The sequence below is a fragment of the Tyto alba genome, unplaced genomic scaffold (assembly GCF_018691265.1).
Source record: "Tyto alba isolate M040663 unplaced genomic scaffold, T.alba_DEE_v4.0 Super-Scaffold_10, whole genome shotgun sequence".
Taxonomy (NCBI): domain Eukaryota; kingdom Metazoa; phylum Chordata; class Aves; order Strigiformes; family Tytonidae; genus Tyto; species Tyto alba.
Genome location: NW_024881262.1, coordinates 756,065 through 782,993, shown reverse-complemented (window position 1 = coordinate 782,993; position 26,929 = coordinate 756,065). Strand labels below are relative to the sequence as shown.

At 48.8% G+C, this 26,929-nt stretch overlaps 1 protein-coding gene across 1 annotated transcript; it reads left to right on the top strand.

Annotated features, from left to right (window-relative positions):
• The first annotated feature begins 11,382 nt into the window (after positions 1–11,382).
• On the top strand, positions 11,383–26,235 carry IGSF10 (immunoglobulin superfamily member 10). Its single transcript, XM_032986856.2, has 7 exons — positions 11,383–11,475; positions 11,627–11,872; positions 13,492–13,621; positions 15,532–15,922; positions 16,662–21,005; positions 21,659–22,559; positions 23,454–26,235. Exons 2-7 carry the CDS (start codon positions 11,679–11,681, stop codon positions 25,360–25,362), a joined length of 7,869 nt encoding a protein of 2,622 aa, XP_032842747.2. The 5' UTR covers positions 11,383–11,475; positions 11,627–11,678; the 3' UTR covers positions 25,363–26,235.
• Positions 26,236–26,929: the final 694 nt, after the last annotated feature.

Genomic DNA, 26,929 nt, shown 5'->3' with positions numbered 1-26,929 from the left:
CGGCAGCGTGTTTGACAGCAGCCTGGCCATGGTTTCTGTTCAAAGGCAAGGGCACGAAACCGTCGACTGCGACGGACCATCACACTGGGAACTAAGGGAAGAACCTCAGGAACGCTCTTTCCCTGGTAACAGTCATCCACCGAGTCAGACACCAGCATGATCCAGAGACTGACACTGAATTGACTTCAAGAGCCTTCATGTGGTTATTTATGTACAAAGGCACAGTTTTGCGTGATCTACAGTCACTGAATTTGACCAACCTTTTTGTATCAGCATAGTTCTCTTTCCCTCTTTCACAACCAACGGCCCTGCAGTTTCCTCTTGTGTTCATCCTGGTAGCTTGTTCACACTGTACGCTGCTAAAATTCTCCTTCCCAGAGCAAGTAAACAGGACATGACAGCTGCTGCTTCAAGTTTAAATTAAACTGAAACAATTATATCATCCTTGTGCCTTTAATAACGCAAGTAACCAGAAAACTTGCTGCCTTATCCTACGCATGTAAATTCAGAATGTTTAGTAGCCATCAAAAACAATGACATGCCAGATTAAGTATCCTCACAATATGCCCACAGAACACAACACAGAGACCTTCAAATTCTGACATCGGTACTGCTTTTGAAAATAAAACCATTAGAAAACACTCCAGCCAATGTTTGAGATGAGCATGGAGAACACCCACTCTACACCTGCAATACTGCTTTAACAGGAGTATCTGTGTTTCAGTTCATCTGCTGCTTGAGTAGATTTGCAGGTTAACATCTCTGCGTCTGAGGTGGTCTGAAAGGAGATTAAAGATCTCACTGCAAGCACAGGAACTACCGATTGTACATGTCATCGTAGATCAAACATCCAATTACTCTGTTTGAGGATACGCTCCAGTAACGAGGAGAGCAGATTTTCCCCAGGCACAGAGAGTTTTAAACAGGCTTTTCCTCTAAACTCGAGTGACAGATGATGCCTCTGTTCATGCCCACCTCTAGTAACTACGCAGGCGAAAGAGAAAGATGTTGCAGCTTCCCACAAGGCAAGAAAAGGTAGCTCTTTCTCACGACATAGGTTATTATCTGTGTGCCTGTGCCAACTGCACCAAGCAGAAGCTTTTGATGTGGCTGCCAATGCCGCAGGTGATTTATCGAGCCCTGTGTCATCTGAGCTGGGCAGAGTTCAAAAGCGGCGGCGGCCAGTGGGAGCCCCTGGTGCAGACACGGCTCCCAGCCCGTCCCAGCCAGGAAAGAGGAATTACCTCCTGAGCTGGGCAGAAGGGCACGGAGAAGAACGAAAGAAAGCCAGAGCACAGAGCTGCGTGGCCACGGGGCCACTGCTCGGGAGGGGAGGGGAGGGGGGCAGCACGGCCGGGCGGGCCGGTGGCCAGCTGGCAAGGACGAGGACAAGGACAAAGACGAGGATGAGGATGGGGCAGCCTGCCTGAGTGAGGCCCAGCCCACGCCAAGCCCTCTGAAATGGAGACATGGGGCTGAGCGGGCCGGCAGCATCGCTGGCAGGGAACAGCCCTGCCGCCGAGCACCCCGTGCGGAAAGCAAACACAAAGGCAGCGGTTTGAGTTCGTTTTAGTTTTTCGTTAATTTCATAGCCATGACTCTTGGAACGGAAGTGTGAATTAAAACACCCGAGTCTGCTAGCAGCATCTGCACAATGGTCATTTCATCAGCGTATTAAAACCACAGTCCCGTGGCCTTTCTCAGGATGCCACGCGCTTTTCCTGCGCGCGGGGGGAGGGTCTGTAGGAAGTAGCGGGCAGCGCGTGTCTGTCCGCCCCACGCTCCTCCCTCCCAGGACACTGTCTGGGGGACGCCACGTCTCCCTCCCACCCCAGAACCTCGTCTTTTCTGTCAGCACAAAGCCGGCAGTCCCCGCCACGGGCAGCACCCGCAGCTGACGCTGTTTAACACCTCCCAGAGCATCCTAAAGAGCCAAGGAGAATCGGCACGGATGCCAGGAGGTGGCAACTTCTGCATCAAAAAGAGAGCTTCTGACCTCAACTGGTTCTAGCAATCTGCCAGGGCAAAATCTGCATCAATTTGGTTTGTTCTCTGTGGCATGGTGCTAACTGGCAACACCTGTCGCAAAGCAGAAGATAGTTATAAGGTGTGTAAGCTTTTTAGTGTAGTTGTGGATAACTGCGAAATGGCTTGTTTTACTCTAGAATCTATTCTCTACTGCTATACATACTCAGCAGCATATGAAAGAGCCTTATTGTCTCCTGATTAAGATTTTTACAGTTCTGTGGTTTCACTGGAATCAGCTAATCTTCTCTTAAGCAGTATCAGCGAAGTACGAGTGGACACAGGACCAGCAAAGCCAGGATGCGTTGAGAAGTCGGTCATGCACTTCTGAGAGTTGACAAGGCCATTAGTTTTCACAGGAGCAAAACTGAACTCTGACAGGAATACTGATGTGAGATTTTTGCCCTGAAAAACATGAGTGGAATCTCTTTTCCCATGACCAGCTGCCTTGTTCTTTCTACATAAGCAGAAAGATTTATTTAAGCTTTATCAGAGTTCTGTGCTAAAACACCAAGGTTCAGACTGTGTGCCTGAATGTGTTTGCTTATACATCTGAGAGAATCTCAGTCCTCTTTACGTATATTCCTCTAACGTACTGCTTGGCTTCTTGGAGAGTGGTATGCAGCACGGCATTGCATAGAGCAGATGTGACTTATAGTCTCCATATTAATATTTGCATAAATACACTAGCAGCTCAAAAACACTGATTGTGTTTTCAAATTCAATTGATGCTTTGCTGGGAGCTTGTCCAGTTCATTACAATGGAACTTAAGTGCCTGACTATGGCCTTGAGCCACAGAAGAATTGTACCTCAGTGTGTTATTTTGAAAATTCCCAGCGAGGCACTCCAAGAGTCGTGTAATCCTTTTAAAGGCTGTCCAACAACCCACTGAGACAGCCCTTAACAAAACCTTATCATACTTATGCTAGTTGCCCTGTTAGTAGCCTGTATTTCACAGTCTGGTGAAGGAGATTACTCGCTTTAAAGCTTACTTGAAGAAACTGATTTATATCACAAGCTTCAATCAGATGCCAGAGTTCTTTATTGCATTTGAGGTACTATGATCACATATTTGCTCTAGAAAACCAGTTAAGACTACATGAAGATGTGTTACTTTGACTTACTGTGTCAACTGAGACACTGTAAGTCAATGTAAACTTCGCCCTAATGTCTAAGAACTTGAATATATTGCATATTAAAGTGGAATTTTCTGCATGCTCACTCAAGCAGAGTTTACTTCATTTTTTAAGCACTCAGCTCGGAAGCTGAGATCTATAGTTCTGAAGAGTACACTGGAAATACCACACTGAAACGTAAAATACCAGTCCGGTTCTGGCTCTAAGTGTTAAGCACTGTCAGAATTCTCAATTCTGCATAAAAGATCCATATATTTAAGATTTCATTCGGAGCATATAAGGCTAGGTTAAGACAATCTGAGAAACTATTTTACTGAAAGTGCTGCATAATTTTGTGCTTACAGCCTTATGCCGGGACTCCGGCTCAGCCTCGTGGAGGAGGCACAGGTACACACAGCGTCCGCTCCAGAGAACCAGGTGGCACCAGGGACTTCTTTCCAGATGTCGCAGTACGTACTGCCGAAGATGTGAACTGGGTTGTTCTGTCAGATTTGTTCAGGCTTCAAAAACTCTGGCAGATACAACTGCACCAAGTCACACCTTCAGGTTTTTCTGTGCATAAATTATGGCAGAAGCCATACCGTTTTCAAGGGAAAATAGTTTTTGACAAAAGTACAGGGCTCTAAGAGTTGAGTAACTCCTCAATCCAGCACTGGGCATGTGTCATCTGGTCAGTTTGGACAGATTCCCACCCCTTCTGCCTGACTGTTAAAGAGAAATGCGACAGCAGGCAGCCTTATAGAGTCATAGAATCATTTAGGTTGGAAAAGACTTCTAAGATCGGGTCCAACTGTTAACCCAACACTGCCAAGTCCACCACTAAACCATGGCCCTGAGCACCACATCTACACAGCTGTTAAACACCCCCTGGGATGGAGACTCCACCACCTCCCTGCGCAGCCTGTTCCAGTGCTTGACAACCCCTTCAGTGAAGAAACTTTCCCTGATATCCAACCTAAACCTCCCCTGGTGCAACCCGGGGCCATTTCCTCTCGTCCTATCGCTTGTTACTTGGGAGCAGAGACCGACCCCCACCCCTCCCCAGCCTCCTTCCAGGTGGTTGTGGAGAGGGATGAGGTCTCCCCTCAGCCTCCTTTTCTCCAGACCAAACACACCCAGCTCCCTCAGAGGACCTGTGCTCCAGACCCTTCGCCAGCTTCGCTGCCCTTCTCCGGACACGCTCCAGCACCTCAGTGTCCTTGCAGTGAAAGCTTTGTGCCCTGCAAAGCAAGTCCTTCACAGTGAATTAAATTCTTGGATAGATTTGGATCTCATAAATTTCTGTTAACTCTTTTTCCAACACAAATTTAAAGTAACATATTCCTACACAGATAAGAGATGCTGACGTGCTGCTTTATCACAAAATTTAGCATTTTATTTTGTTATTACTTCCCTATTTAAGAAAACAATAAGACAATCTGATTCTGACACAATCAGACACACAACCTGGTACCATACAGTGAATTGGCACAGAAGACATTAAAAGAATTTGGTCAGCAAGGAGCTGTGAAGGAAAAAGAACAACATGAAAACATTTTGCAAAGGGCCTTTAAAGAGAACTGGCATAATACGGAGAGAAGGAGGAATTCTAGCATAAGGAAGAATCAAATGAGTGGGAGTGGGAGTGCTGTGTGACAGGAACACCCGCAGTGCTGGTCTGCAAAACAGCCAGATCCGTCTCACAAGGAAACACTGCGCGTGTGGGAGGGAATGGCCAGTATCCACAACAGAAGAACAAATTAAAAACCAAACATGATCAAACAAAAACCAGGTACATAATGCAGGTACATAATTCAGATTAGAACTGAGTTTAAAAAAAAAAAAACTTTTGCTGACACTGATGCATAGTAGGTCGATGTTCTTTAAAATTGTGTCCTGCCCTCTTAATGTAATTTCTTTTGATTCCTGTAACTAAAGGGATTATCTACTATTTCCTTCAAGATCCCAGCTTTGTGATTCAGCCCCATCACAATTCGCTTGAAGGAAGCTGATAATACACCTACAGATCCAGCAGCCTTGTGCAACAGCTCCTGATGTGCACAAAACCCACGCAGCTCCCCTGCCTGGGCTGCTGCTGCCAAGAACACCAGCGTTCTGCCTCAGCAACAGGGGCGGCCACTAGAGATGCAGATTTGCTGCTTGAAAAGTGAGACTATTCCCATAGTTTCCAAGGAAAAAAAAAAACAAAAAAAAAAAAAACAAAAAAACCCAGGAATCATTCCTTCCATACCTTATTTGCTCTCTGTGACTTCATTCCCTGAAGTCTGAGTCATTTGCACTGACCTGTTCGTGCTGAGGAAGAAGAAAATGATCATTAAAAAAGTAAACAAAAAAATTGAAAAGCAAAACAAGACCACCAAATGATGAACTCCGATACAGGGTAGATTAGTGTGTGCACTTGAAAAAATCTGTGCATATTTGACTTGGCAGGCCTGGCTTTCTTCAAGGACAGAGTTGTAAGCAGCGCTGAAATACTTCATAAACTAAGCAGCGTTCAGTTCCAGGGCCTCGACTTCTACCTGATTTGAACGGCAGCTTTGCCCGAACAAAGACGTCAGTATCGAAGCTGGGGACCAGGAGTTTTACACCACCCCCCCCGAGCTAAGGCTGAGGAGAGCTGGTTCCTCTCCTTGGGCTACCACGGCTATTACGTGTCCCTCTGTCCCCCCCGACCCGCCGGTTTCAGGGGAGCCCCCTGAAAGGCAGGGCTGCCCGGGGGAGCCCGGCACTGCCCCCACGGCTGAGGGCAGGGTGCCGGCAAAAGCGACGCCAACACCGCGCCGGTGAGTGCAACCTGCCTGCCCTGCGCTGCAGGCGCTTCGGAAAGCACCGACCTAGGTTGTGTCGTTCCAGTGTACACCGGGAACCGAACGGCTGAACCCCCCCAGGCTCTGCTCCATTTTTGCGAGGTGTAATTTGCTGGGAAGACCCAGTTCCAAAGTACTTTCTTCATTCGGCTTTCCTGTCCTTAGCACTGCTGAATTTACACCCAGACACACTTTCTTGCCAAAATATAGTTTCACTTAACAAAAAGCTCCCTTGATTCTCCCCAATAATTAATTCCATCTAAAGCAATGTCTTTTAATATCAGGCATATGCCAGAATTTGCCAGCAAAACAGAGAGATCAGCATGGGTTTGTATAACCATTGTATTTTCTGTAAGGCAGCGCCATTAAATCACAACCACATTATAATGTAAAATATTCCACATGTTCTTCTGCAACCTCTTGGAAGGAGAACTTTGTATTTTTTGTAATTTAATATTCTGTTTCTCAGAAGCATAGTAAGAGCTGGGTTTTAATTACAATACACATAGTGTATCCCTAGATGAATACTCTTTTCTTAAAGCCTCGACAAGGTACACTATACATTTAAAATTTGTTTTTTATTTTAATGCAGATTTTCAAGTATGCGTTTTTAGAAAATGTTCTCAGAAGAAACTTCTGTCCCTTTTCTACCACAAATTATGGAGACCAGTACAAATAATTTGAAAAATGTCTTTGACCTCACGTTTACACCCACAAAAAAAGACCACTGGAATGTGTCACTCCAGAAGCCTTGACCTCAGTAATGTAGTAGAAAAAAAATTATTCATGAAAGCAAGTCATCCTTTGCCCTTCAGACTGTAATTAAGATTTAGAAAAGATGCCTAACGATAGCCCTGCTGTCGCTCAGGGGAACGGAATTCAGTAGGACCAGGGACAGTGAGGTCTCTCAGGTTTTCCCTTGTTCTCAGGGTAGCACCTAAAAATGTCAGCACCTGATCTGGTGCCAGTGCTCAGTCGAGGCGTTGATATTTTTCTGAGACCGCAAGTGCCAGGTCGCACAAGCAGTGAGTGTTTCTTGCCACAAGCCCCCCTACGCGTCTCGCAGAGACGACTGCTGAGGTGGTAACGAGCGGCGTCCAGTAGCACCCCAAGTCCTGGTCCAGCAGAAAACCACCTTACTGCCAACTTCCTCAACTTCCCACAGTTGGTGCTACATTCACAATCTCAGAACGTGTTCCTTTTTCAAGTACAGCTCACCATAATGTTCTTCACTACTAAGCATACACAGTCGCTTTATGGATTTAGGTCACTTCCTCATTTGTTTGATTTCAAAATCTGTCTGAACAATTTTAAAAAGTATTTTTGAGGCTTTATCTCATCTTTTAGTTTTATCTTACCATTACTGCTCCAATTATACATTCGCTATTTGCAAAGAAAACACAGCATTACATCATAATAGGATGTTTAGTCATCAAATTAGTCCAAGAAATAATAGAGAATTACTTATCAGTCATCCATTGCAGTAATATACCCATCTGCCAAAAAAAAGAGGAAAAAAAAAATTCTGCGTTCATATACAAGAATTCACTGAATTGTTCATGTTTTGCTTCTTCTTATGTCTTTCATTTTTAATTTTAAGAAAAATTGATAGTGACCCTAACCAGACTCAAATAATGACATACCCAGTGTCCACTCAAATCTCTAATACCTGGCTCTTACAGTTATGTTTTCCCAAGTATTCTGAGGTTTAGTCAATACTGAAAAATACAGTCATGCTGCGGATTAAGTGCTTTCATTTTTCCATGTAGTCTTAATATGGGTTATTTTGCCATTCCAATAAATTAATCTCAGTGTGTATGCTTAATCCCTTTTCCTGGCTTTAAATAAACTCTGCCAAGAAGCAACTCTCACAGATAGTCCAAAAGCCTTTTCTTATTTATTTCCCCTGGAAGAACATTGTGATTTAGCAAACAATCCACTCAGAGGAGGATAACCTCAGAAAGTGTCATGCCAAGACTGTCAGCCTGCTGTGATAAACTGGCAATGGTGAGGCACCAAATCCAGGTCAGGCGTTGTGCACCTATTAAAATACCATAAATTTGCAACTTTTACCTGATGTTCAGCTTGATTGTGTTTTTTTCAGAAATGTTTGACTAGCTGTAATTTCCCTTTCTTCCTACAGTCATCACGGCAGGACAGGTTTACGTACCAAAACGTGGCAGTATCATCAAAACAGCACAGTACACTCCGCCCGTGGAAATAAGAGGCGAGGCATCTGAGCATGTCAGAAGGCTGTTTTCAATATACCACTCTCAGAGAATTATTACTGATATGTGTGGAGAAACAAGTGTGAAGAACTTAATTACTTTTTTTTGATTCTGCAAGAACAGAGATCTTCGGAAATTTCTACCAAACCAGACCAACAGATTTGGTTTGTCCTGTAATGAGGCTGACAAGGAAGCATAAATACGTGGGTACACACACTACAGCTTCTGTTTGGCACCGTGGCGCAGGGGCGGATGTAAGCAGGTTCATGCCGACTTCAGATGCTTTGGCTTTCCTCAGAGAAAATGGAAACATTTGGCAAAATCAACATTTCTCCAAGAACATTATCAATTCTGTACAAAGTGCAAAATCTCAGGAAAACAAACAAACAAACAAACAAGCAGCACATTTTAGCTGAAAATTCCTACTCAGTTCCAGACATAATTGTGTCTGAAGGTTCACGTGAAGTCGGTCGCCATGAATTGTCCACTTCCTTGTTGGCTTCCTTTCACATTAAAGCACAACCCAGCATCATTTCTGTTATTGGGATTACACCGGTTTCCTCTCATTTCACTCTCTACCTTGAAGCCAGTCTTCTTTTTAAGTCGATAGCACACAATATGCAAACCAGTGGCAAGAAACTATTAGAAACTGCTTATGGAGGTTAAATTATGACTGACACAACAGCCTGAACTTTTATGTGCCAGAAAGCAGCAACAGGTTATTACTCTGTCCAAACCTTTCCAATCAATCACGCAGTCATGCTGTTGCTCTGTATTTGGAACAGCTATTCTTTAAATACTCTTTTTTGGTGGAAGATGTTTAGCAGCTCTATCAAGCAGGATCACGAATGATTCCTCAAGCATCATATTTCAGATAAACAGGAGTATTTCTGCAAAAGAATGTGGGGTTTATGTGACATTACTGAGGACCTTATTTCCCGAAATAACACCGATTCTTTGTTAATTTGGAACGTAGAGTCACATATGTGTAACAACTGGAACTGTCAGAAACCTGAGTGGCAGTTGAATAATCGGTGTGTCTCACCCAAAGTGTCTAAACTCAGCTGCTGTTTACCATCCACAGAGAGAAAGAATTTTGCGGCTGGACCGTAAGCAGCCACACCAACACAATTACTAACGTGCTGCACGTTCAACTGGCTGATCCCTGAGGAAAACTGAAAAGAATCAGAGACAAGGCATGCCACATGCATTTGGGCCCTACTGGGAACAATTCAGGTGCCAGGCAAAAAATCAGCAATGCTGGTACATGTGGTGGTGCTGGTAGATAATGCTATTGAGTAAGAGGCAAAGAGGGGACTAGAAAGCTACAGGGCTTCTTCCAGTGCCACTGGGAAACTGCATTTAGAATCACAGCCTGGTTTGGGTGGGAAGGGACCTCAAATCCCCCCCTGAGCCCCCCCTGCCCCGGGCAGGGCCCCCTTCCCCCAGCCCAGGGGGCTCCCAGCCCCGTCCAACCTGGCCTGACATGTTTCAAGGGTTTTCCTCAACATTCCTAAATTTTAACTTTGTGCAAGTGGTGATGCACTAGAAATTTCTTGCGGCTTAGAGGGTTCATGTTTAATTTCTAACCCTGACTGCATAAGGATATACTAATTTGGCATTAATGAAAGCATCTATTAAAATGCAACTGTAAAATTTAGCAGTTCAAGAGCTATTAGAGAGCTAGGTAATCATGTGTTAAAGTATCTACTAGCCTTTTTTAACACATACTTCCAGCAGAAACATGCCACCGGTCAAGTTTATTGGTGTTATAAACACTATTTAGCGAAGCATAAGGAGCTGAGGGATTGATCTGAAAAGGAAGGTAAGTTGTTCCCCCCCAAAAGTGAACTTAGTGGGAGTTTTAAGGTGTCATCAGCTGTTTTGGGTTGTTTTTTTTTTTTTTTTTTTTCTGAGGGATCCCGCAGCACTTCCCCCCGGGCGGCCGCCGCCAGCTCTCCCGCTCCTCACCGGCGAGGGCTGGCTGCGGGGCCGGCAGCGCCCCGGCTCCGAGGGGACCTCGGGGCCCAGCTGGGCCCAGCGCCCCGGCCCGAGCGCCCCGCGTCGGGGAACCCACCGCTGCCCCGGGGGGGGACGATCCCCGCGGCTGCTCGTGGTGAAACGTGTTCCTCGGGTGTCGCTTCGCTCTCGCGGCGGCACCGGAGGCCCCGGCGGGGCCGGGGGGAGCGGGGCCGGGGCCGGGGCCCCGCCGGGCCGGGCCGGGCCGGGCCGGGCCGGGCCGGCAGCTCCTGGCGCGGCCCCGGGGAGGAGCAGCCGGCGGCGGCGGGAACGCGCCCGGCCCGGCCCGGCCCGGCCCCGGGGTAGCGGCCCCCGCGGAGGTTGCGCAGGTGGGGGCGGGCGGAGCGAGGCCTCCGCCGCGGGCTCCCCGCGGGCTGGGGCCGGCGCGGCCGCGGGCACCGCGCCCGGGCGCAGGTGGGGACGGGGAGCGGGGAGCCGGGAGCGGGGTGCCCGGACCCAGGAGCGGGGTGCTGGGAGTCGGGAGCGGGGTGCCCAGACCCGGGAGCGGGGTGCCCGGACCCCGGATCGGGGTGCCGGGAGCCGGGAGCGGGGTGCCCGGACCCAGGAGCGGGGTGCTGGGAGCGGGGCACCCGGACCCAGGAGCGGGGTGCTGGGAGTCGGGAGCGGGGTGCCCGGACCCCGGAGCGGGGTGCTGGGAGGCAGGAGCGGGGTGCCGGGAGCCGGGGTCGGGGTGCCCGGACCCAGGAGCGGGGTGCTGGGAGTCGGGAGCGGGGTGCCCGGACCCAGGAGCGGGGTGCTGGGAGGCGGGATCGGGGTGCCGGGAGCCGGGGTCGGGGTGCCCGGACCCCGGATCGGGGTGCTGAGAGCCGGGGTCGGGGTGCCGGGAGCCGGGGTCGGGGTGCCCGGCCCCCGGATCGGGGTGCTGGGAGCCGGGGTCGGGGTGCCGGGAGCCGGTCCCCGGCCGAAGCGCCGCGGGGCCGCAGGGGCCGTTCCCGCCGCACGGCGGCTCTGCGCGCCGGCTTTGAAGTTAGTTAATTTTGCTTGGGATAATTACTGGCAAGAAAGGAGCTGACGTGTTCCTTCCCGAGGATAAATTGCTAGCAGACCTATCAACACTCTGCATAACCGGAGTCGGGATGTAGCGACAGCCAAACACTGCAATTTCCACGGTTGCTTCCTTCAAAAATTAAAACTTTACCTGTAAGCAGCGAGTCATGGGGCACACCGCGCTGAGATGAAGAAATGGGGAGGCTGTTTCTTTAAAATGAGCAACGTTTTAGATCGTTACATAGATCTAGGTACCTGGGGGAGAACCAGGAGGTTTGGGTCTGTTTCGCGGGGTGGTTTTTTTGTTCAGGTTACAAAATCCTTCTTGCACTTCCAGCTGAAAACCGAGCGGCTCGGCACGGCTGTCACCCTAAACGCTTGTGTGCTTTGCTCTCCTTGCAGGACTCGGCTGGCCGCCGCCGCGCAGGATGGCCGCGTAGCGTTTTCCTGCAGGATGAAAGCGAGCCGCAGAGGCCGGCGCGGGTGGCTGGGGACCCTGCTCGCCGTCTGCCTGGCCGCCCTCCCCGGCAGCAGCGCCTGTCCCCGGCTCTGCGCCTGCTACGGCCCCACCGAGGTGCACTGCACGTTCCGGTACTTCACGGCCGTCCCACCGCACATCCCGCCCAACGTGGAGCGCATCAACCTGGGGTACGTTCCACACCAAGGCTTTAAATGTTCTGATCAGGTACCTTTCGACACTTTGCAAAGCAAGAATTATGGCTTTCCAGAGTTAGGGCTATAAATTAACCAAAGCAATAAATAAATCTTAAGAGCTTAACGTTCTGCAGTGTTCAGAGGTGGCTGCAATCACAGCTAGCAAAGCCCAAGACCACTGACACAAAGTGGAAGTTTTGGGGACGTCTCGCAGGGTGTGTAAGAGCTTCAAAAAGCTTTGAACTTAAATGAATCCTTTTATATTACCCAAACATTTTGTATCTGTGACCTGGAACTCAGGAGGAGTCTGCAATAGAATTATTTCTGGGGAAAGACAGTTCAGAACCTAGTGGGCTGGAAAATGAGTATGTATATTCAAATGTTTAGAGACTTTGCTGTGCCTTGAGAATGTTTCCACTGAGGTCTTCCCCCTCATCTGCCCTCTGCTTCCGGGCAGCGTATCCCGATCCCAGCTCCTGACTCCTGTCTGCCCTTTCCTTCCACTGATTCAGTCAGCGTTGTCCAGAGGTGCTGTGTATGGAGTCTTACAGTTAAGTACCAGTACTTTTAGAGGACTCTGGGTTACCTGAGGTGCGCAATGCGTTTGAAATACATTAATTACTAGTACGGAAAGGCCATCTATCTGCCTGGTGAATTAATCTAACTTCTTTGTCACCACGGGGCATAGGAGGTGTGACTGCAGCACGGGAAGAGCCCCTGCATTGGCTAATCGGGTCGTGCAAGTGGGGTAGCAGTCACGGGGTCAGAGGCATCGCAGAGTAGGTACTTGGTGTTTGCGGGGCTTACACAACACCTGGTTCTGGGGTGGCGTGCCATCACTGCTGTCGGGACCCACGCCGGCTAGAGCTAGGTACGGCTGATGGTCAGACCTCCTCGAGCAGTGCAGCTCTCACCTCAGGGGCTCTCCGCTTCATTCTTGGTTCCCTGGTTGAATCCAGCCTAGGCTGCCCGCACTGTACGTACGCTCACGGAATCGGGGGGGAGGCCGAGGCCACGCCTGCCTTACCAAGAAGCGTGCGCCCCCCCCCCCACGCCTGTGGGGTGGAAATCAAAGTGAAGCTGTCCAGCTGCAAAGGGCGGGCAGCACGGTCCAGCCAAGGACCGGGGCGGGAGTGCAGGACGCTCTGCAGAACCCGCCTGCTGCAGAGCCACGGGGGCCGGCCACCCCGGTACCCCCGGCTTTACCTAGCTGTCGGCAGACAGCAAAGGAGCCTCCTTTGTGCCCGGACCTCTCCGTGCTGCTGCAGCGTTGGGAAAGCCCTGGGCTGAGGGAGGCACCCGTGGATCACCGACCTCTGCCACCGCAGCAGCTCCTCGCCCTTCTACACGCAAGCCCGAAGCTGGCGTTCTTGTCAGCACACTGTTGCGGTTATTTTCCCTATCCACTGTAAACACAGTCTTTAGAAAGCTGTCCTGAAAGAGTTACAAAATTTTGTGCTAACCTGAATGACTTAAAAATGCATCTTAGCAACCAGAAGTACCTTTATGCATTTCCAAAGAGTTGTTCTTGTGTTTTGGTTTTGTTTGTTTTAAAACTTGTGAAGTTTAGCTGCCTGACTAAACCCAGGTCTGGGATGAAATGTTTGTTACAGTTACAACAGCTTGCTTAAACTGACGGAAACAGATTTTTCTGGCCTGGAGAAACTGGAGTTACTGATGCTGCACAGCAATGAGATAAATACAATCCCTGATAAGGTGTTCAGTGATTTAGATTCATTACAGGTAAGAACCAAATGACCTAATCTTAATGAGGAGACGACCTAATCTTAATTTTTGTTATGGCTGTTCAACAATCTGCAGTAATACTGGTAAATGGAAGCAGACCAGCAGTCTGCAGCATTTTGGTTTCCTGTTCCTGGTTGTAGCCACGTGGAAGGCGAGGGCCTTCATGATCCCGTATCCCAACGGGAAATGTCCTTCCTTCCCAGGTGGGCATTCAGGTACAGGTTGAAGAGCGTGACAAACGTGCTGTAGATACCTGTCAGCAATACCTTAACAGGCAACTGCCCCTGAAACTCTTTCACACGAGAGAGAAAGACTGCAGAGCTCCCAGTACTGTATCTGTGGTAGGAAACTTGTCTTTAGTTAATTTGTTAGTCAATTTTAATTTTATTTTTTTTTTAGGATGGTTTCCAACCCAGATTTCCTTTTCCCTTCAGGACAGTATAGTCCTGTCCCTTTCTATCCTTCATTAAAAAAGGGCTCCTACTGAACAGAAACTGGATGTACTACATATAAACATGTTAATGCTTTAGAAAAACTACAGTTCCTTGGGTTTATAATTTAATATATACTTGTGGACTTTGAAAATGTAGTATTTGATGCCTGTTTTATTCTTTAACTAAAGTATTACCTACTTCTAAAATATTACCTACATTTATGTATATTTTAAAAATCAGGAAACATACAGTGTCATACAGGGATTCTGGAGCTATCTCAGTATCTCACCATGACATGTAGATATTCATATATAAAGAAATACATACATGACTATTTTGGAACAACCATTCCCAACTAATTCAATGTACGGGTAGCACTTGCTCTCCAGTTAAATTTCAGTCTAGAGCTGTTACTGACCGCTGCAGAGAAAGAATAACGTTGGAGCTGTGATCAACTACGAACATGAGAGACCTGAACTGTTCAGACAGAAAACAGGGTATTGGCTCAATTGCTGGTTTGAGAGGATCAGGGGGAGGGGGTGGGAGGGAAAGGCAGAAACCAGCCAAGCTTTGGAGCACGCAGATCCTCAGGTTTCACGAGCCCTCATAAAGGATAGCTCTGGGCCTGAAAGCTTGCTCGTTAACACCGTGCAGCTGATTTAAGAAAATAAGCTTTTCCTCCCTTATTGACAAGCAGGATGACAACACAATTATAGGCAGTTTTAATGGAATTATGTTTGGGAAATAAAATAAACTTGCACGTTATTGTGGTTTTGTAATTTTCTTCCTCGTTAATTTTCAAATTAATACAGTCACAGAATTCGTGAGTGTAACGATAATTCTAACAGGAAAAGTAAGAACAAAAAGGGTGTCTTGGGTACCGTATTTAATACTTCAGCAATATGCCAGACTTGTTCATCTCCTAGTTAATGAATTTGACTTTTAACCTGTCAGCAACAAAACGGCACCTGAGAGTTGAGGTTTGGCAAGGACACATCTCGTGTGACACCAACCCTGGAACTGGGAACACGCTTAGCGGTCCCGCTGCTTAAACGTCAAACAAAACAGACTGGTGCCCGTGTTTTTGTAGTCATAACACTGGCTGGAACAAAAATCACTACCACAGTTTATGGTCAAATTCTGCTTACCTTTTTCGTAAGTGTGGCTTAATTGGGATTTTTTTTGAATGAGAAATAAGCATTGCTTTATTCTATTTTTTAATCACTGCTTTTTGTAAATGTGACTGCAGAAGTGTCACCCCGATGGACTGTTGGAACAAGAACACAGCCTTCTAGTCTTGCAACTAACACAGCATTTAAAAGTAATTCCTCCTACCAAGTTTTTTTCCAATCACTCATATTACTAGTCGGGTGAAGTACTTCATAGAGTAACCATCAATCAAAATTTGTTAGGAGTCTTAGAACAATATAACAATGGTTAGTATTATACGCTTGTTGCTTTTTTCATCAACAGGTCTTAAAAATGAGTTATAACAAGGTCAGAGTACTTCAGCAGGATGTTTTTTATGGTCTAAAGAGCTTGGTGCGGTTGCATATGGACCACAATAAAATTGAATTTGTAAATCCCAACATTTTCTATGGACTCACATCGCTGAGGTTGGTCCACTTGGAAGGAAATTTACTTAAGCAGCTTCATCCAGATACTTTCGTCACCTTGCGCTATAGCCAAATATTTAAAATATCCTTCATGAAGCACATATATTTGTCTGACAATCTGTTGACTTCACTACCACAAGAAATGTTTTCCTACATGCCTGAGCTAGAGAGCATTTACCTTCACGGAAACCCGTGGTCCTGTGATTGCAATCTACAGTGGTTTGCAGAGTGGGCACAAGGGAGACCAGGTGAGCCGAAGGCTTCGCTTACGCTTTTTAAGCATGTTCTAGCATCTTGCTCCTTTTGATAAAGGTAATTGTCCTTTATTTATTCTCCCAGAAAGGTCCAGAACTTCTGTAGGTGTAGGTAATCAAGCTAAACAGATTAATACAATTCAGTTTCCTAGATGAAATGAATCAAGGGGTCTCAACCCATTCCCAGACGCAGCTTTCCTTAACGGAACGTTTTCCTTGGCCAGTCCAGAGCATCTGTGCACGAGGAGAATCCTCAGGGAATAAGCAAGCTAATTTCTGCGTAGCTGGCAAGAGTGAAGGCCACACTGTGCTCGATTCTTCAAAAAAGAATTCAGGGACTCCAGCCTTTCCCCGTCGCTGCCCTGCGTAGAGGCTGCGTGCGGCAGCGGTGTTGCGCCCCGGCTGCCCGAGCCCCGGCCCTGCCCCACGGGCGAGCCCCCCCACGCCACGTAACGCCACGGGGCCGGGGGGCTGCGCTACCAACCGTCCGTAAGCAGTGTCCTCAGAGAGCACTCACGGGTCTTTACTTCAGGTTTCATAGGTTGCTGCAAGTTAAACTTGGTTAATATTTTATATTAATAAACTATAAATTTTATATATAAGTTTATATTAATAAACTATAAATAAAATAATACTTTATATTAATAAAGATAATAACTTGCCGGTAGCTATATGTCTTTCTTAACACTGAAAATTGTATCACAAATGCTTACTGCATTTTTCTTCCCTTCAGACGTTACGAAGTGCAAAAAAGACAGAAGTTCCGGTGCTCAGCAATGCCCAGTTTGTGCTAGTCCCAAAAATCATAAAGGGAGGAGCATAGTGGATATTCCTTCTGCATCTTTAACCTGCACTAAGCCAGCTATACATGACTCCCTGAAAGTTAAAAACCTCACGGTGCCAGATGATGGGGATTTCAGCTCTGTATCTCCCAAGGACTTCATAGCTCCTATAGGATCCGTGGTCTTGAACATGACTGACCAAGCAGGAAGTCGAGGTAACTTGGTTTGCAACATCCAAAAACCTAAAGAAGTGTCTCCCATCTCATTTGACAAAGACGGCAACAATACAGTACTCAGAACATCATTCTCAGCATTTCTTGTGTGTGGCATTGATTATGAACATATTCAGCAGCTATGGAGCATACTAGCACTGTACAGTAATTCTCCCTTGAAGCTGGAAAGGAGTGTCCTAGAAACCAATACGCCTTTTATTAGTTACAAATATAAGCAAATCTACTCTGAAAAAGATGAAATTTTTACCAATATAGAGACCGACCTGAGAGCTGAACCGTCCTGGTTAATGCAAAGCCGAGTGGCATTACAGCTAGACAGGACTGCAACCACACTGAACACACTGCACATCCGATACTTTACGGATGCCCAAATTATTTTGCCCAGTGCTGACAAAAACCAGGTGAGAAATAACTGGACCATCATCTCCAGAGACAACAAAACACGAACAGAGCACACTGTTCTAGTCGGGGGGACTGTAGAATTGGAGTGCCAAGCAATTGGAGAACCAGCTCCTGTGATAGAGTGGATCTTGGCTGATGGGAGCAAAGTCAGAGCTCCCTATATCAGTGAGGATGGAAGAATCGTAGTACTCAAAACTGGAGCATTCACGTTACGGACAGCTGATACTTTTGACACTGGGCTGTATCACTGCATAGGCACAAATTACAACGATGCAGATGCTCTCACATTTAGAATTACTGTGGTCGATCCGCACGTGGAACACAACAGCGTAAATGGAGCCCAACTTTCCACGTTTGTTGGCAGCACGCTCTACCTTCCCTGTACATCCGCTGCTGTTCCAGACGCTGCCGTTAGCTGGGTGTTACCTGACCATGAGATTCTTCATCATTCTGTAAGAAACAAACATATTTTTGACAACGGTACCTTGAGAATACAAGGGGTAACAGAGCGAGACAGTGGCTACTTTAGATGTGTTGCAGCCAACCAGTATGGTGTTGATCTTTTGGTTTTCCGGGTGTTGGTCACAAAGGACCAAACCACTCTAAAAAAGAAGGATGTAGCTGGGGGAGGATGGGACGAGGGCGATGGCTCTGGCAATGCAGTGCTGGGCTCTGCTGCAGCACAGCAATATCCTTCGGCTACTCCAGCTACCCTGACAGCTAACCGGGAATCTGCTGCCTCAGCATCCAGAAACCGGGGCGCACAGACTGCACATAAAAGGACCAGCTACGGGAAGGTGACTTACAGGCACTACAGGGACAAAACAAGCAGGCGGTTTAGAGGACACAGGAGACAGTTTGTTTCCTCAGCCAGGAGAGTCGATCCACAGCACTGGGCAGCCTTTTTGGAAAAAACAAAGAGGAACTCGAAAGAAAAGCAAGAAGTTGTAACGAAAGCACCTATTCAAATCCACAAACTGTCAGAAGTACCTGTGGATGAGGAGGAAACATCTGGTGATCTCTCATCTCCAGAAGAAGAATTCATGATACCGGTAACAGAGACCGCCACTCCGGGGAAGGGGAAGGAAAGCGTGGTAACTGCAGGGCCCGAGAGGGCCACAAGTAACACTCCTGCGAGGAAAACCTCTCTCCTGGTTGCAGAGGCAGTAACTCCCCTACCCTCTCCTTCACAGTCTGTGCCATCTGACAGCAGAACGCCACAAACATACCTAAAACCTACAATTACAAACTCACGGGAAAAATCTGATTCAAGTCAAGTATCAGCAAATGGTATAAAACAATCAACTGTATCAGATGGAGCGAGTAGAACATCTACGCTCTTCCCTGATGGGCTAAGGTTGGTATATTCTGGGGACAGTAATAACCATCATTTAAAATCTGTATCTACAACAGCCATGACAGACGTTACGGACACCAGCAAATCTGTAACTTCCCAAAACGCAGTGGACAAGCTGCACGTTTTTACCGAGTCTGTTGATAGGATTTCCACCAAAATGGATCACCGGGTATCTGTAGCGACAGTTAGTGAACCAAGTCCTCAATCTGGTCACATTGATTCTCATAACATTCAGAAACAAGTAACTCCTAAGCCACCGTTGGCCTCAGCTATCATTACTCATCAGCAAACTCAGATTAATCAGGATGTTACAACTCACACACCCCAGGCCCGGCAGCAATATGGAAGACGAAGGAAAATTTCTGGTAGGAGACGAATTGTTAGACCAGGACGTATTCCAAGCGTGAAAGAGCACAGATACAATTTTGGGAGGCCAGGATCTGTCAGAGGAAGTACGGCTATGGCTGCAGACGTTCAACTGAATACGAAAGATGTATCAAATTTACCAACTTTAAACAGTTTAAGCAGCTCCATCAACCCGTTTAGCCCCGAAGCACCTCTGTCCTCCCCCTCTAACATGAATATGCCATTGGAGCACCCAGCAGGTACTCATCAAAACACAGCATTCCTCGGGGAAGAGGAAGATGAACCTAGGGCCAGGCAAAAAGCTACTACGACAGTCATGCCTTTCATTACAAAGGGCACCCAAGGTACTCCTCAATGGAAAGTAGAGAGCAGTGCTCCATTTCAGACAGATACTGGTAGAATCCAACCTTTTAGCGTCAGACTACCAACACCAGCGACCCACACAGCTCCTACTGCTACAGAAGTTCCACATACCGTAAGCACTGAGCTGTCTTCTACCCCTGAATCAGTCTCACCCAGCATTAAGCCTAGAACCTCACCAAAAAATTCTCCAAAAGGGGAAATTACTTGGGAACGTCTCTTTGGAAATGGTGCACAGAAAGAGGTTCTGAAGAAGCTAGCAAAACAACAGACAGGTGCGTTTCCAGCAACAGAGGTATCGACCGTGCTTCCTAAAACTACGGCAGCATTGTCTACGTCCAGACTGTCCCCTTTGCACTTCATGCCTCTTTCAGCAGGTGGGAATCACAGCAGTGGTTTCTTGTCTTTAGACAAACTCGCTCATTATGGCAACGGGAACTCAGAAGAACATCTTCCCACTGCAAAGCTCCGTTCATCCTCTAATCCTGCAGCTAGTCCAACCGAAGAAATGGATGCAACAGGTTTGAAGCCAACAGTTACACCTATTATCACTCCTGAAAGCGACACCAAAGTCACCAAAAGTAAAATATTCAGAGTGGGAGGAAAGGGAAGTCAGAGGAGGCAGAGCCCCCTTAAAACGCCTCCTTCAGAAAGCGTGACTGCCGGCCACGGCACAGCAGCGATTCCGTCGGGGAACGCAGCCACGCCGGTCGTGCCAACAGTTAAATCACTAACAGCGCCTGCAAGTCTTGCACCCGCAGCACCTCCCTCGGAGAGAGCACGAGCGGCCTCGGCCTCGGCGGCAGCAGTGCCGGCGCTGTGGGTCCGGGCCCCCCCCGAGGCCCCGGGGCACGCGCCTGCAGCAGCCACGCAGGCACCCAGGGCCCCGGGCCAGCCGGCCCCGCTGCCGCCCCACGGCCGCCTCGCCCCCCGCCCCACCGCGCCGCCCCACGCCGCCCCACCCGCCACGGCCCGCCCGGTGCTGGGGGTGCAGCCGGCCCAGCGGACCACAGCCACCGCGACGGCGGGTGGAAAACCGCGCCCGAGGATGGAGAAGCGAGTTCTCCAAGGAAGCCACGCGGCACAGCCCAGGTCGCCAGCAAGAACCGAGCCGAGCGCCCCTGCCGCAGCCCCCGCCGTCGCCGCTCGGCCTCCCACCCCGCCGCCGGCCCTCCCAGCAGCTGTGCCACGTACGGCGAGAACCAGCGCGCCGCCGGCACGGGAAACCCAGTTCTGGCAGAAGGCTTCCGTCCGAGCCACCGAGAGGGGCAACACCGAGACTGCCGGCACACGGGCCATACCGAAGTCGTCCCGGATCGCGACGCCGTATGCTCCTCTGGGCCGAAGGGACAAGGGCAGCTCTGTCAAAGGCTGGCCTGAAAAGAGTCAAGATCAAGGAACTACCACCACCAGTCCTGTAGCCTCGGACTCCTTAAGCAGAACTCATTTTGCAAAGCCCAGAATAATTGGAGGGAAATTAGCTGCTTTTACTGTGCTAGCTAATTCAGATGCTTTTATTCCTTGTGAAGCTACTGGTAACCCCCGTCCAACAATACAGTGGACCAAGATATCGTCAGGTAAGCTTCCTAAACCCCTCCAGAGCCTACCTTCCATTTTAGTCTCGTAATTTGGCAGACGTTTTGTGTGCCGAACTCAAATGTTGCTTCTTTTAGGAGTACCGTGAAATACCAATGAAAAGATGAACTTGGAAACAGTGAAAAAGAAAGATAGCTCAGCACACTTGCCGGAGCGTCTTACTACCGATTATGAAAAAGTTCTTTAGGGAACTAGAAACATGATCTATATTTAACTGTACTCCTGTGCTTATCGTGAGATTTCAGTAGTTATTGTGTGTTACCTGGTCATTCAGAAGAGTGAGACAAGTGAAAAGAAAAATCTGTTTGCGGTAACAAACCATCCAATCAAGTTAAATCTATGCCAAAGTATTTTTGATTGTGCAAAGCCTAGTCACAACGACACCGAAGTATTTTGGGGTATGCAAAGCCCCATACGTTTTGTCCAAAGTTTGTCTCTACCGACGACCAGGTTTTGGGTTTACTTTGAAGCTTTGTCACTCTGCATGCAAAATACTGTTACTTCTCCCATTCTTACCGCTCGAGCCCTGGTTATCTGGGCAAAGGAGAGCAGGCTAGGGAAAGGGTTTTTGGGCAGTGAGCGAAAAGGAACAGAAGCGAGAGGTTTTGACGTGGTTGTCCCCTTGGTTCCGCAGGGACGGATGCTCCGGAGGGCCGAGGTGGTGGTGGATGGGTGGTGTTTGCCAACGGCACGCTCTCCATCGCCCGGGCGGGCCTGGGCGACCGCGGGCAGTACCTGTGCACCGCGGCCAACCCGCACGGGGCCGCCCGGCTCCTGGTCACCTTGTCGGTGGTGGCCTACCCGCCCCGCGTCACCGGTGGAAGGTGGCAGCTCCTCACCGCCCACTCCGGAAAGCCCGCGGCACTGAAGTGCAAAGCTGAGGGCAGGCCTCCTCCCACCATCTCCTGGGTGCTGGCAAATCAAACGCACATCTCTGGCTCCTCCGCAGGAAATAACAAAGTTCGTGTGGAGCCTGACGGCACTTTAATTATCAGGGATGTCACCGTTTACGACAGGGGCCTCTACACATGCAGGGCTAAAAACCCAGCGGGCACCGACACGCTGGTTGTAAAACTCCAGGTCATTGCGGCACCTCCCGCTATCCTGGAAGAGAAGAGACAACGTGTGGAAGGAATGATGGGGGAAGATCTGAAACTCCCTTGCACCGTGCAAGGGAATCCTCAGCCCGCTGTCCACTGGGTCCTCTTTGATGGCACGGTGGTGAAGCCTCTGCAGTTCGTAAACGGAAAGCTGTTCCTGTTCTCCAACGGCACCCTCCACCTCCGCAGCATCGCCCCTTCTGACAGCGGGAATTACGAGTGCATAGCCACGAGCTCGACTGGCTCGGAAAGGAGGGTGGTGAGCCTCGTGGTGGAACGCCGAGACACGCTTCCAAAAATAGCTACCGCCTCTCAGGAAGTGACTCGGTTGAATTTGGGGGATAAGTTGCTTCTGAACTGCACGGCGACTGGGGAGCCAAAGCCCAGCATCATCTGGCGGTTACCCTCCAAGGCAGTGGTTGACCAGTGGCACAGGTAGGAGTCTTTTTTTTTTTTTCTCCTCACCTCTTTGAAATTTCAAACACTGTCTTCTCCGGTGCTCATATAAGAGACTGTTGCGTCGCTGCAACAATATATTGCGAACTAAATTCACTTTTAAACGTTTAACAGCAGCGAAACATCTGGGATCATGGCTTGCTATTACACGAATAACAACAGATCACATCAGTTGTCACAAGTGGGTGAGGTCTTACCAAAATAGATACAAGTCATATTTGAATGAAGGAAACTGATGTTAATGATGCACTGGCTGAATTCTGTCATTCTATGGGAGGAAAGGTTATTTGTAAGAGATTTGCAAAGTAGGGCTCGGGAGGAAGAGGCTTCTGCAGTCTCTGCCAAGCCTACCTTTGAGGGTCTCCCCCCCCACGGTAACACTTCACCTTCGCTTTGGGAGAGACAGTCCCAGGTCAGGAGGTTCCCGGCAGGCCCGTGAGAACCTGCGGTGGGGCTGAGGAGGGCGATGGGGGCGCGTGCCCTGCGGCAGGGGAGGCACCCAGGGTCATCGCTGGGCGCCAGCGTCGTTGCGGACAACAGGCTGCCGGGCGCCCCGGCCACCTGCAAGGGGAGGCAGGAGGGAGAGGAGCAGAGAGGCTGGCGGGGGGGGGGGGGGGGCGCGAGGTCCAGCGGGCTCCCTTGTCGGCAGAGCGGTTTTCGGCAAGGCGGAGGCGGCACGGCGCAGCCCCGCGTGGAGCCAGCGAGCACGTGCGCACCCACACCGCTGCACCGGGTTGTAAAGCCCCGGCCCGGCGCCTCCGGAGACAGCCCCCGTATCGCACCGCGCTGTGAACGCGGTCGCTTCCGGCGCTCAGTACTCACCCCCAGCATTTTATTCCATTAATCCTTTTCTTCTTTCTCCCTCCCCAACAGAATGGGAAGTCGAATCCACGTCTACCCCAATGGATCCTTGGTTATTGAGGCAGTCACCGAAAAGGATGCAGGTGACTATTTGTGTGTTGCGAGAAACAAAATCGGAGACGATCTGATACTGCTGAAAGTCAGCATCCCAATGAAACCAGCCAAGATTGACCGGAAACAGTATTTCAAGAAACTGGTGCCATACGGAAAAGATTTCCGAGTGGACTGCAAGGCCTCTGGGTCACCCGCTCCGGAAATCTCCTGGAGCTTGCCGGACGGAACGGTGATCAATAACGCGATGCTGGCGGATGACAGCGGACACAGGTCTCGCAGGTACGTCCTCTTTGACAACGGGACTCTGTATCTCAACAGAGTTGGCGTAACGGAAGGAGGAGATTATACCTGCCACGCTCAAAACACACTGGGAAGAGACGAAATGAAGATACGCATCACGGTGATCATGGCAGCCCCCCAGATAAAGCACAATTACAAGACATACATTAAGGTGAAAGCTGGAGATACGGCGTTACTGGACTGTGAAGCTGCCGGAGAACCCAAGCCAAAAATATTCTGGTTGCTACCTTCCAGTGACATGATCTCCTCGTCAACAGCCAGACACTTCCTGCACGTCAACGGTTCTCTCTCAGTCAGTCAAGTCAAGCTGATAGATGCCGGGGAGTATATGTGTGTTGCTCGTAATCCTGGGGGGGATGATACAAAATTGTATAAACTGGATGTTGTTGCTAAACCACCCACCATAAATGGCTTACACGTGAACAAAACGATCATGACGGTGACGGCAGTGAGGCATTCAAAGAAACAAATTGACTGCAGGGCAGAGGGGACACCCCCCCCTCAGATTATGTGGATCATGCCTGATAATATTTTCCTAACAGCTCCGTATTATGGGAGCAGGATTATAGTATACAAAAACGGGACGCTGGAGATTCGGAACATAAGGCCTTCCGACACAGCAGAATTTATCTGTGTGGCTCGCAACGATGGCGGGGAGAGCGTGCTGGTGGTGCAGCTGGAGGTACTAGAAATGCTACGGCGACCGATGTTTAAAAATCCGTTCAATGAAAAAATAATAGCGATACCTGGGAGAAGTACCACGCTGAATTGCTCTGTGGATGGAAACCCTCCACCGGCCATCAGCTGGATGCTGCCTAATGGCACGTGGTTCTCCAGCGGCATCGAGACTTCCCAGTTTCTCACGGGAAGCGACGGTACCCTTACCATCTCCAGCCCCGATGCAGACAAAGCAGGGAAGTATCGCTGTGCTGCCAAGAATAAAGTTGGCTATATCGAAAAGCTGATCGTCTTGGAGGTCGGCCGGAAGCCCAGTATCCTCACTCGCCCGGTGGGGCCGGTGAGGGGCGTTAGCGGGGAGTCGCTGTCGCTCCACTGCCTGGCTGATGGGAGCCCCAGACCAAACACCGCGTGGACTCTGCCGGGTGGCTCCGTGCTGGATCGGCCGCAGATCAACTGGAAATACGTCCTGCTGGAGAACGGCACGTTGGTTATACGGGACGCCACCGTCCGCGACAGAGGGAATTACGTGTGTAAGGCCCACAACAGCGCCGGAGATTCCTCCGTGACCGTTCCTGTGGTTATCGTAGCCTATCCCCCCCGGATTACCAACAGGCCGCCGCAAGCCATACACACGATGCCCGGTGCAGCGGTGCAGCTCCACTGCACAGCCCTGGGCGTACCAAAACCAGAAATTACCTGGGAGCTACCCGACCGCTCCGTGCTCTCTACAGATCACCGCGGCCGAGCGTCGGGGAGCGAACCGCTTCACCCCTCGGGGACCTTACTCATCCAGAACCCCCAGCCCTCCGATTCTGGCGCGTACAAGTGCACGGCCAAGAACCATCTGGGCAGCGACTTCACAGTGACGTACATTCACGTCGTCTGAAGCAAGAAATACAGCACGAATGACTGTTAACAAAGTCCACAGCTGGCCTGAGTTCGTTCTTGGAGCAAGGTCAATCAGAGGCAGCCACAGGCACGAAGGTGCCTGAATACATTTACAGTAAATCAGTCTGCAGTGACCACGCAGCGAGGGAAGGGTAGACCCAGCGTTCTTACCCAGCGTTGGGCTTCTTCTGCGATTAAACAGATTCAGATTAAAACAAACTTAAGGCACTTTTGCTCCACCAGCAAACATTGAAAATCAAATAAAATTACCTTTGGGGAATGTACCTAGAAATCTTCAGTAAAGGATAGACCTTTTCGTATTAAATATTGCCCACCGTCTATGACTAACATGAGGATGGATCACATAAAGCATCTGAGAACCAAAGAGCAGATTTTATTGTGATGCAAATTACTTTCTTAATGTTTGAATATTTAGTATGTTTTTTTTTTTAATAAATATTCAGTGGTGAAACACGTAGTGACGTATTTTTAATAATATGACTCTTTCACACAGTCTTTTTTGCAGAACTTTGGGATGATACATGCAGAACAGCTTTGTTCTCATAATGAAATGAGAGAGCTCTGTTTAGAAAAAGCGCAGACTGCGTGTAGAAACACTCTAGCTTGGAATAATTTTCCTATTGCCACAAAAGCATTTTTTAAAGATTTCTCACTAGAAACCAATTGCACCAATTTGCATATTAATTTAGAGTTCTGATTTCTCAATTCAGTAGCTAGGTCTAAGAAGCAACCTTCTGCACACGAGGGAGAAATGCCTTCACGATGGTAGGAAATGGTTACCGACACATTGTACACTAACAAATCACGGATTGGACTGGACAAATAAATCTTTAAAGGATTAAGCCAGTAACTAAAGCTCAGAGTTTCTTGTTTTCTTCCTGAGAGAGCGATTAAAGTCAGAGCAGAGGGGTGCAAGGCAGCGCAGCCTTTCCCCTCCAGTTCTCCAGCCCGGGAGCCGCGCGGCTCATCAGCGAGAGAGTGTTCAGGTGCCAAGAGCTAAATGCAGATTCTACCTCACTTACCCGCGTCACAATCAACCTGGGGAATTTTACATTTCTTTCATCGAAGACTATAACCTCCGCTTGGATTGCTTTTGTGCTGGTTTGATCATTTCCTGACGCCAAGCACATACAGTTTGCTGTGTGCTCGTTCCCCCCTTCCACAGATGCTGATTCTACTGCTGATGGAGCAGTAGCCACAGCGTGGCTGGATGACACGGATCTCACTGCTTAATACCTGTAAGAGCTTTAGCTACTATGAAAAACAGTGAATCTTAAAAAAGAACAGAACAGAAATAATTTTTACATGAGTGACACACACCTGACTATTGTAAAAGCCCATCAAAATCTACTTTTCTACAGATTTTTGTGCAGAGAGTATTATTTCATTCGCTGGCTGTACAGCCTCCCAAGACCTCTGAAGCTTACGCAGTGCAGTCGCCCCCCCTCCCCACGGAACACCTAACTACGATACCATCTGCAAACAATTTGTACGGTAAATTAAGCAAATTGAGTTAGTAGAAAGCAGGGAGAAAATACTCCTAT

Bases quoted from the DNA above. Each gene is read 5' to 3' on its own strand.
- IGSF10 (XM_032986856.2), top strand. From the start codon at position 11,679: ATGAAAGCGAGCCGCAGAGGCCGGCGCGGGTGGCTGGGGACCCTGCTC. The intron at 13,622-15,531 runs GTAAGAACCAAA...TTTCATCAACAG, and splicing joins GTGATTTAGATTCATTACAG to GTCTTAAAAATGAGTTATAA. The intron at 21,006-21,658 runs GTAAGCTTCCTA...TTGGTTCCGCAG, and splicing joins GTGGACCAAGATATCGTCAG to GGACGGATGCTCCGGAGGGC.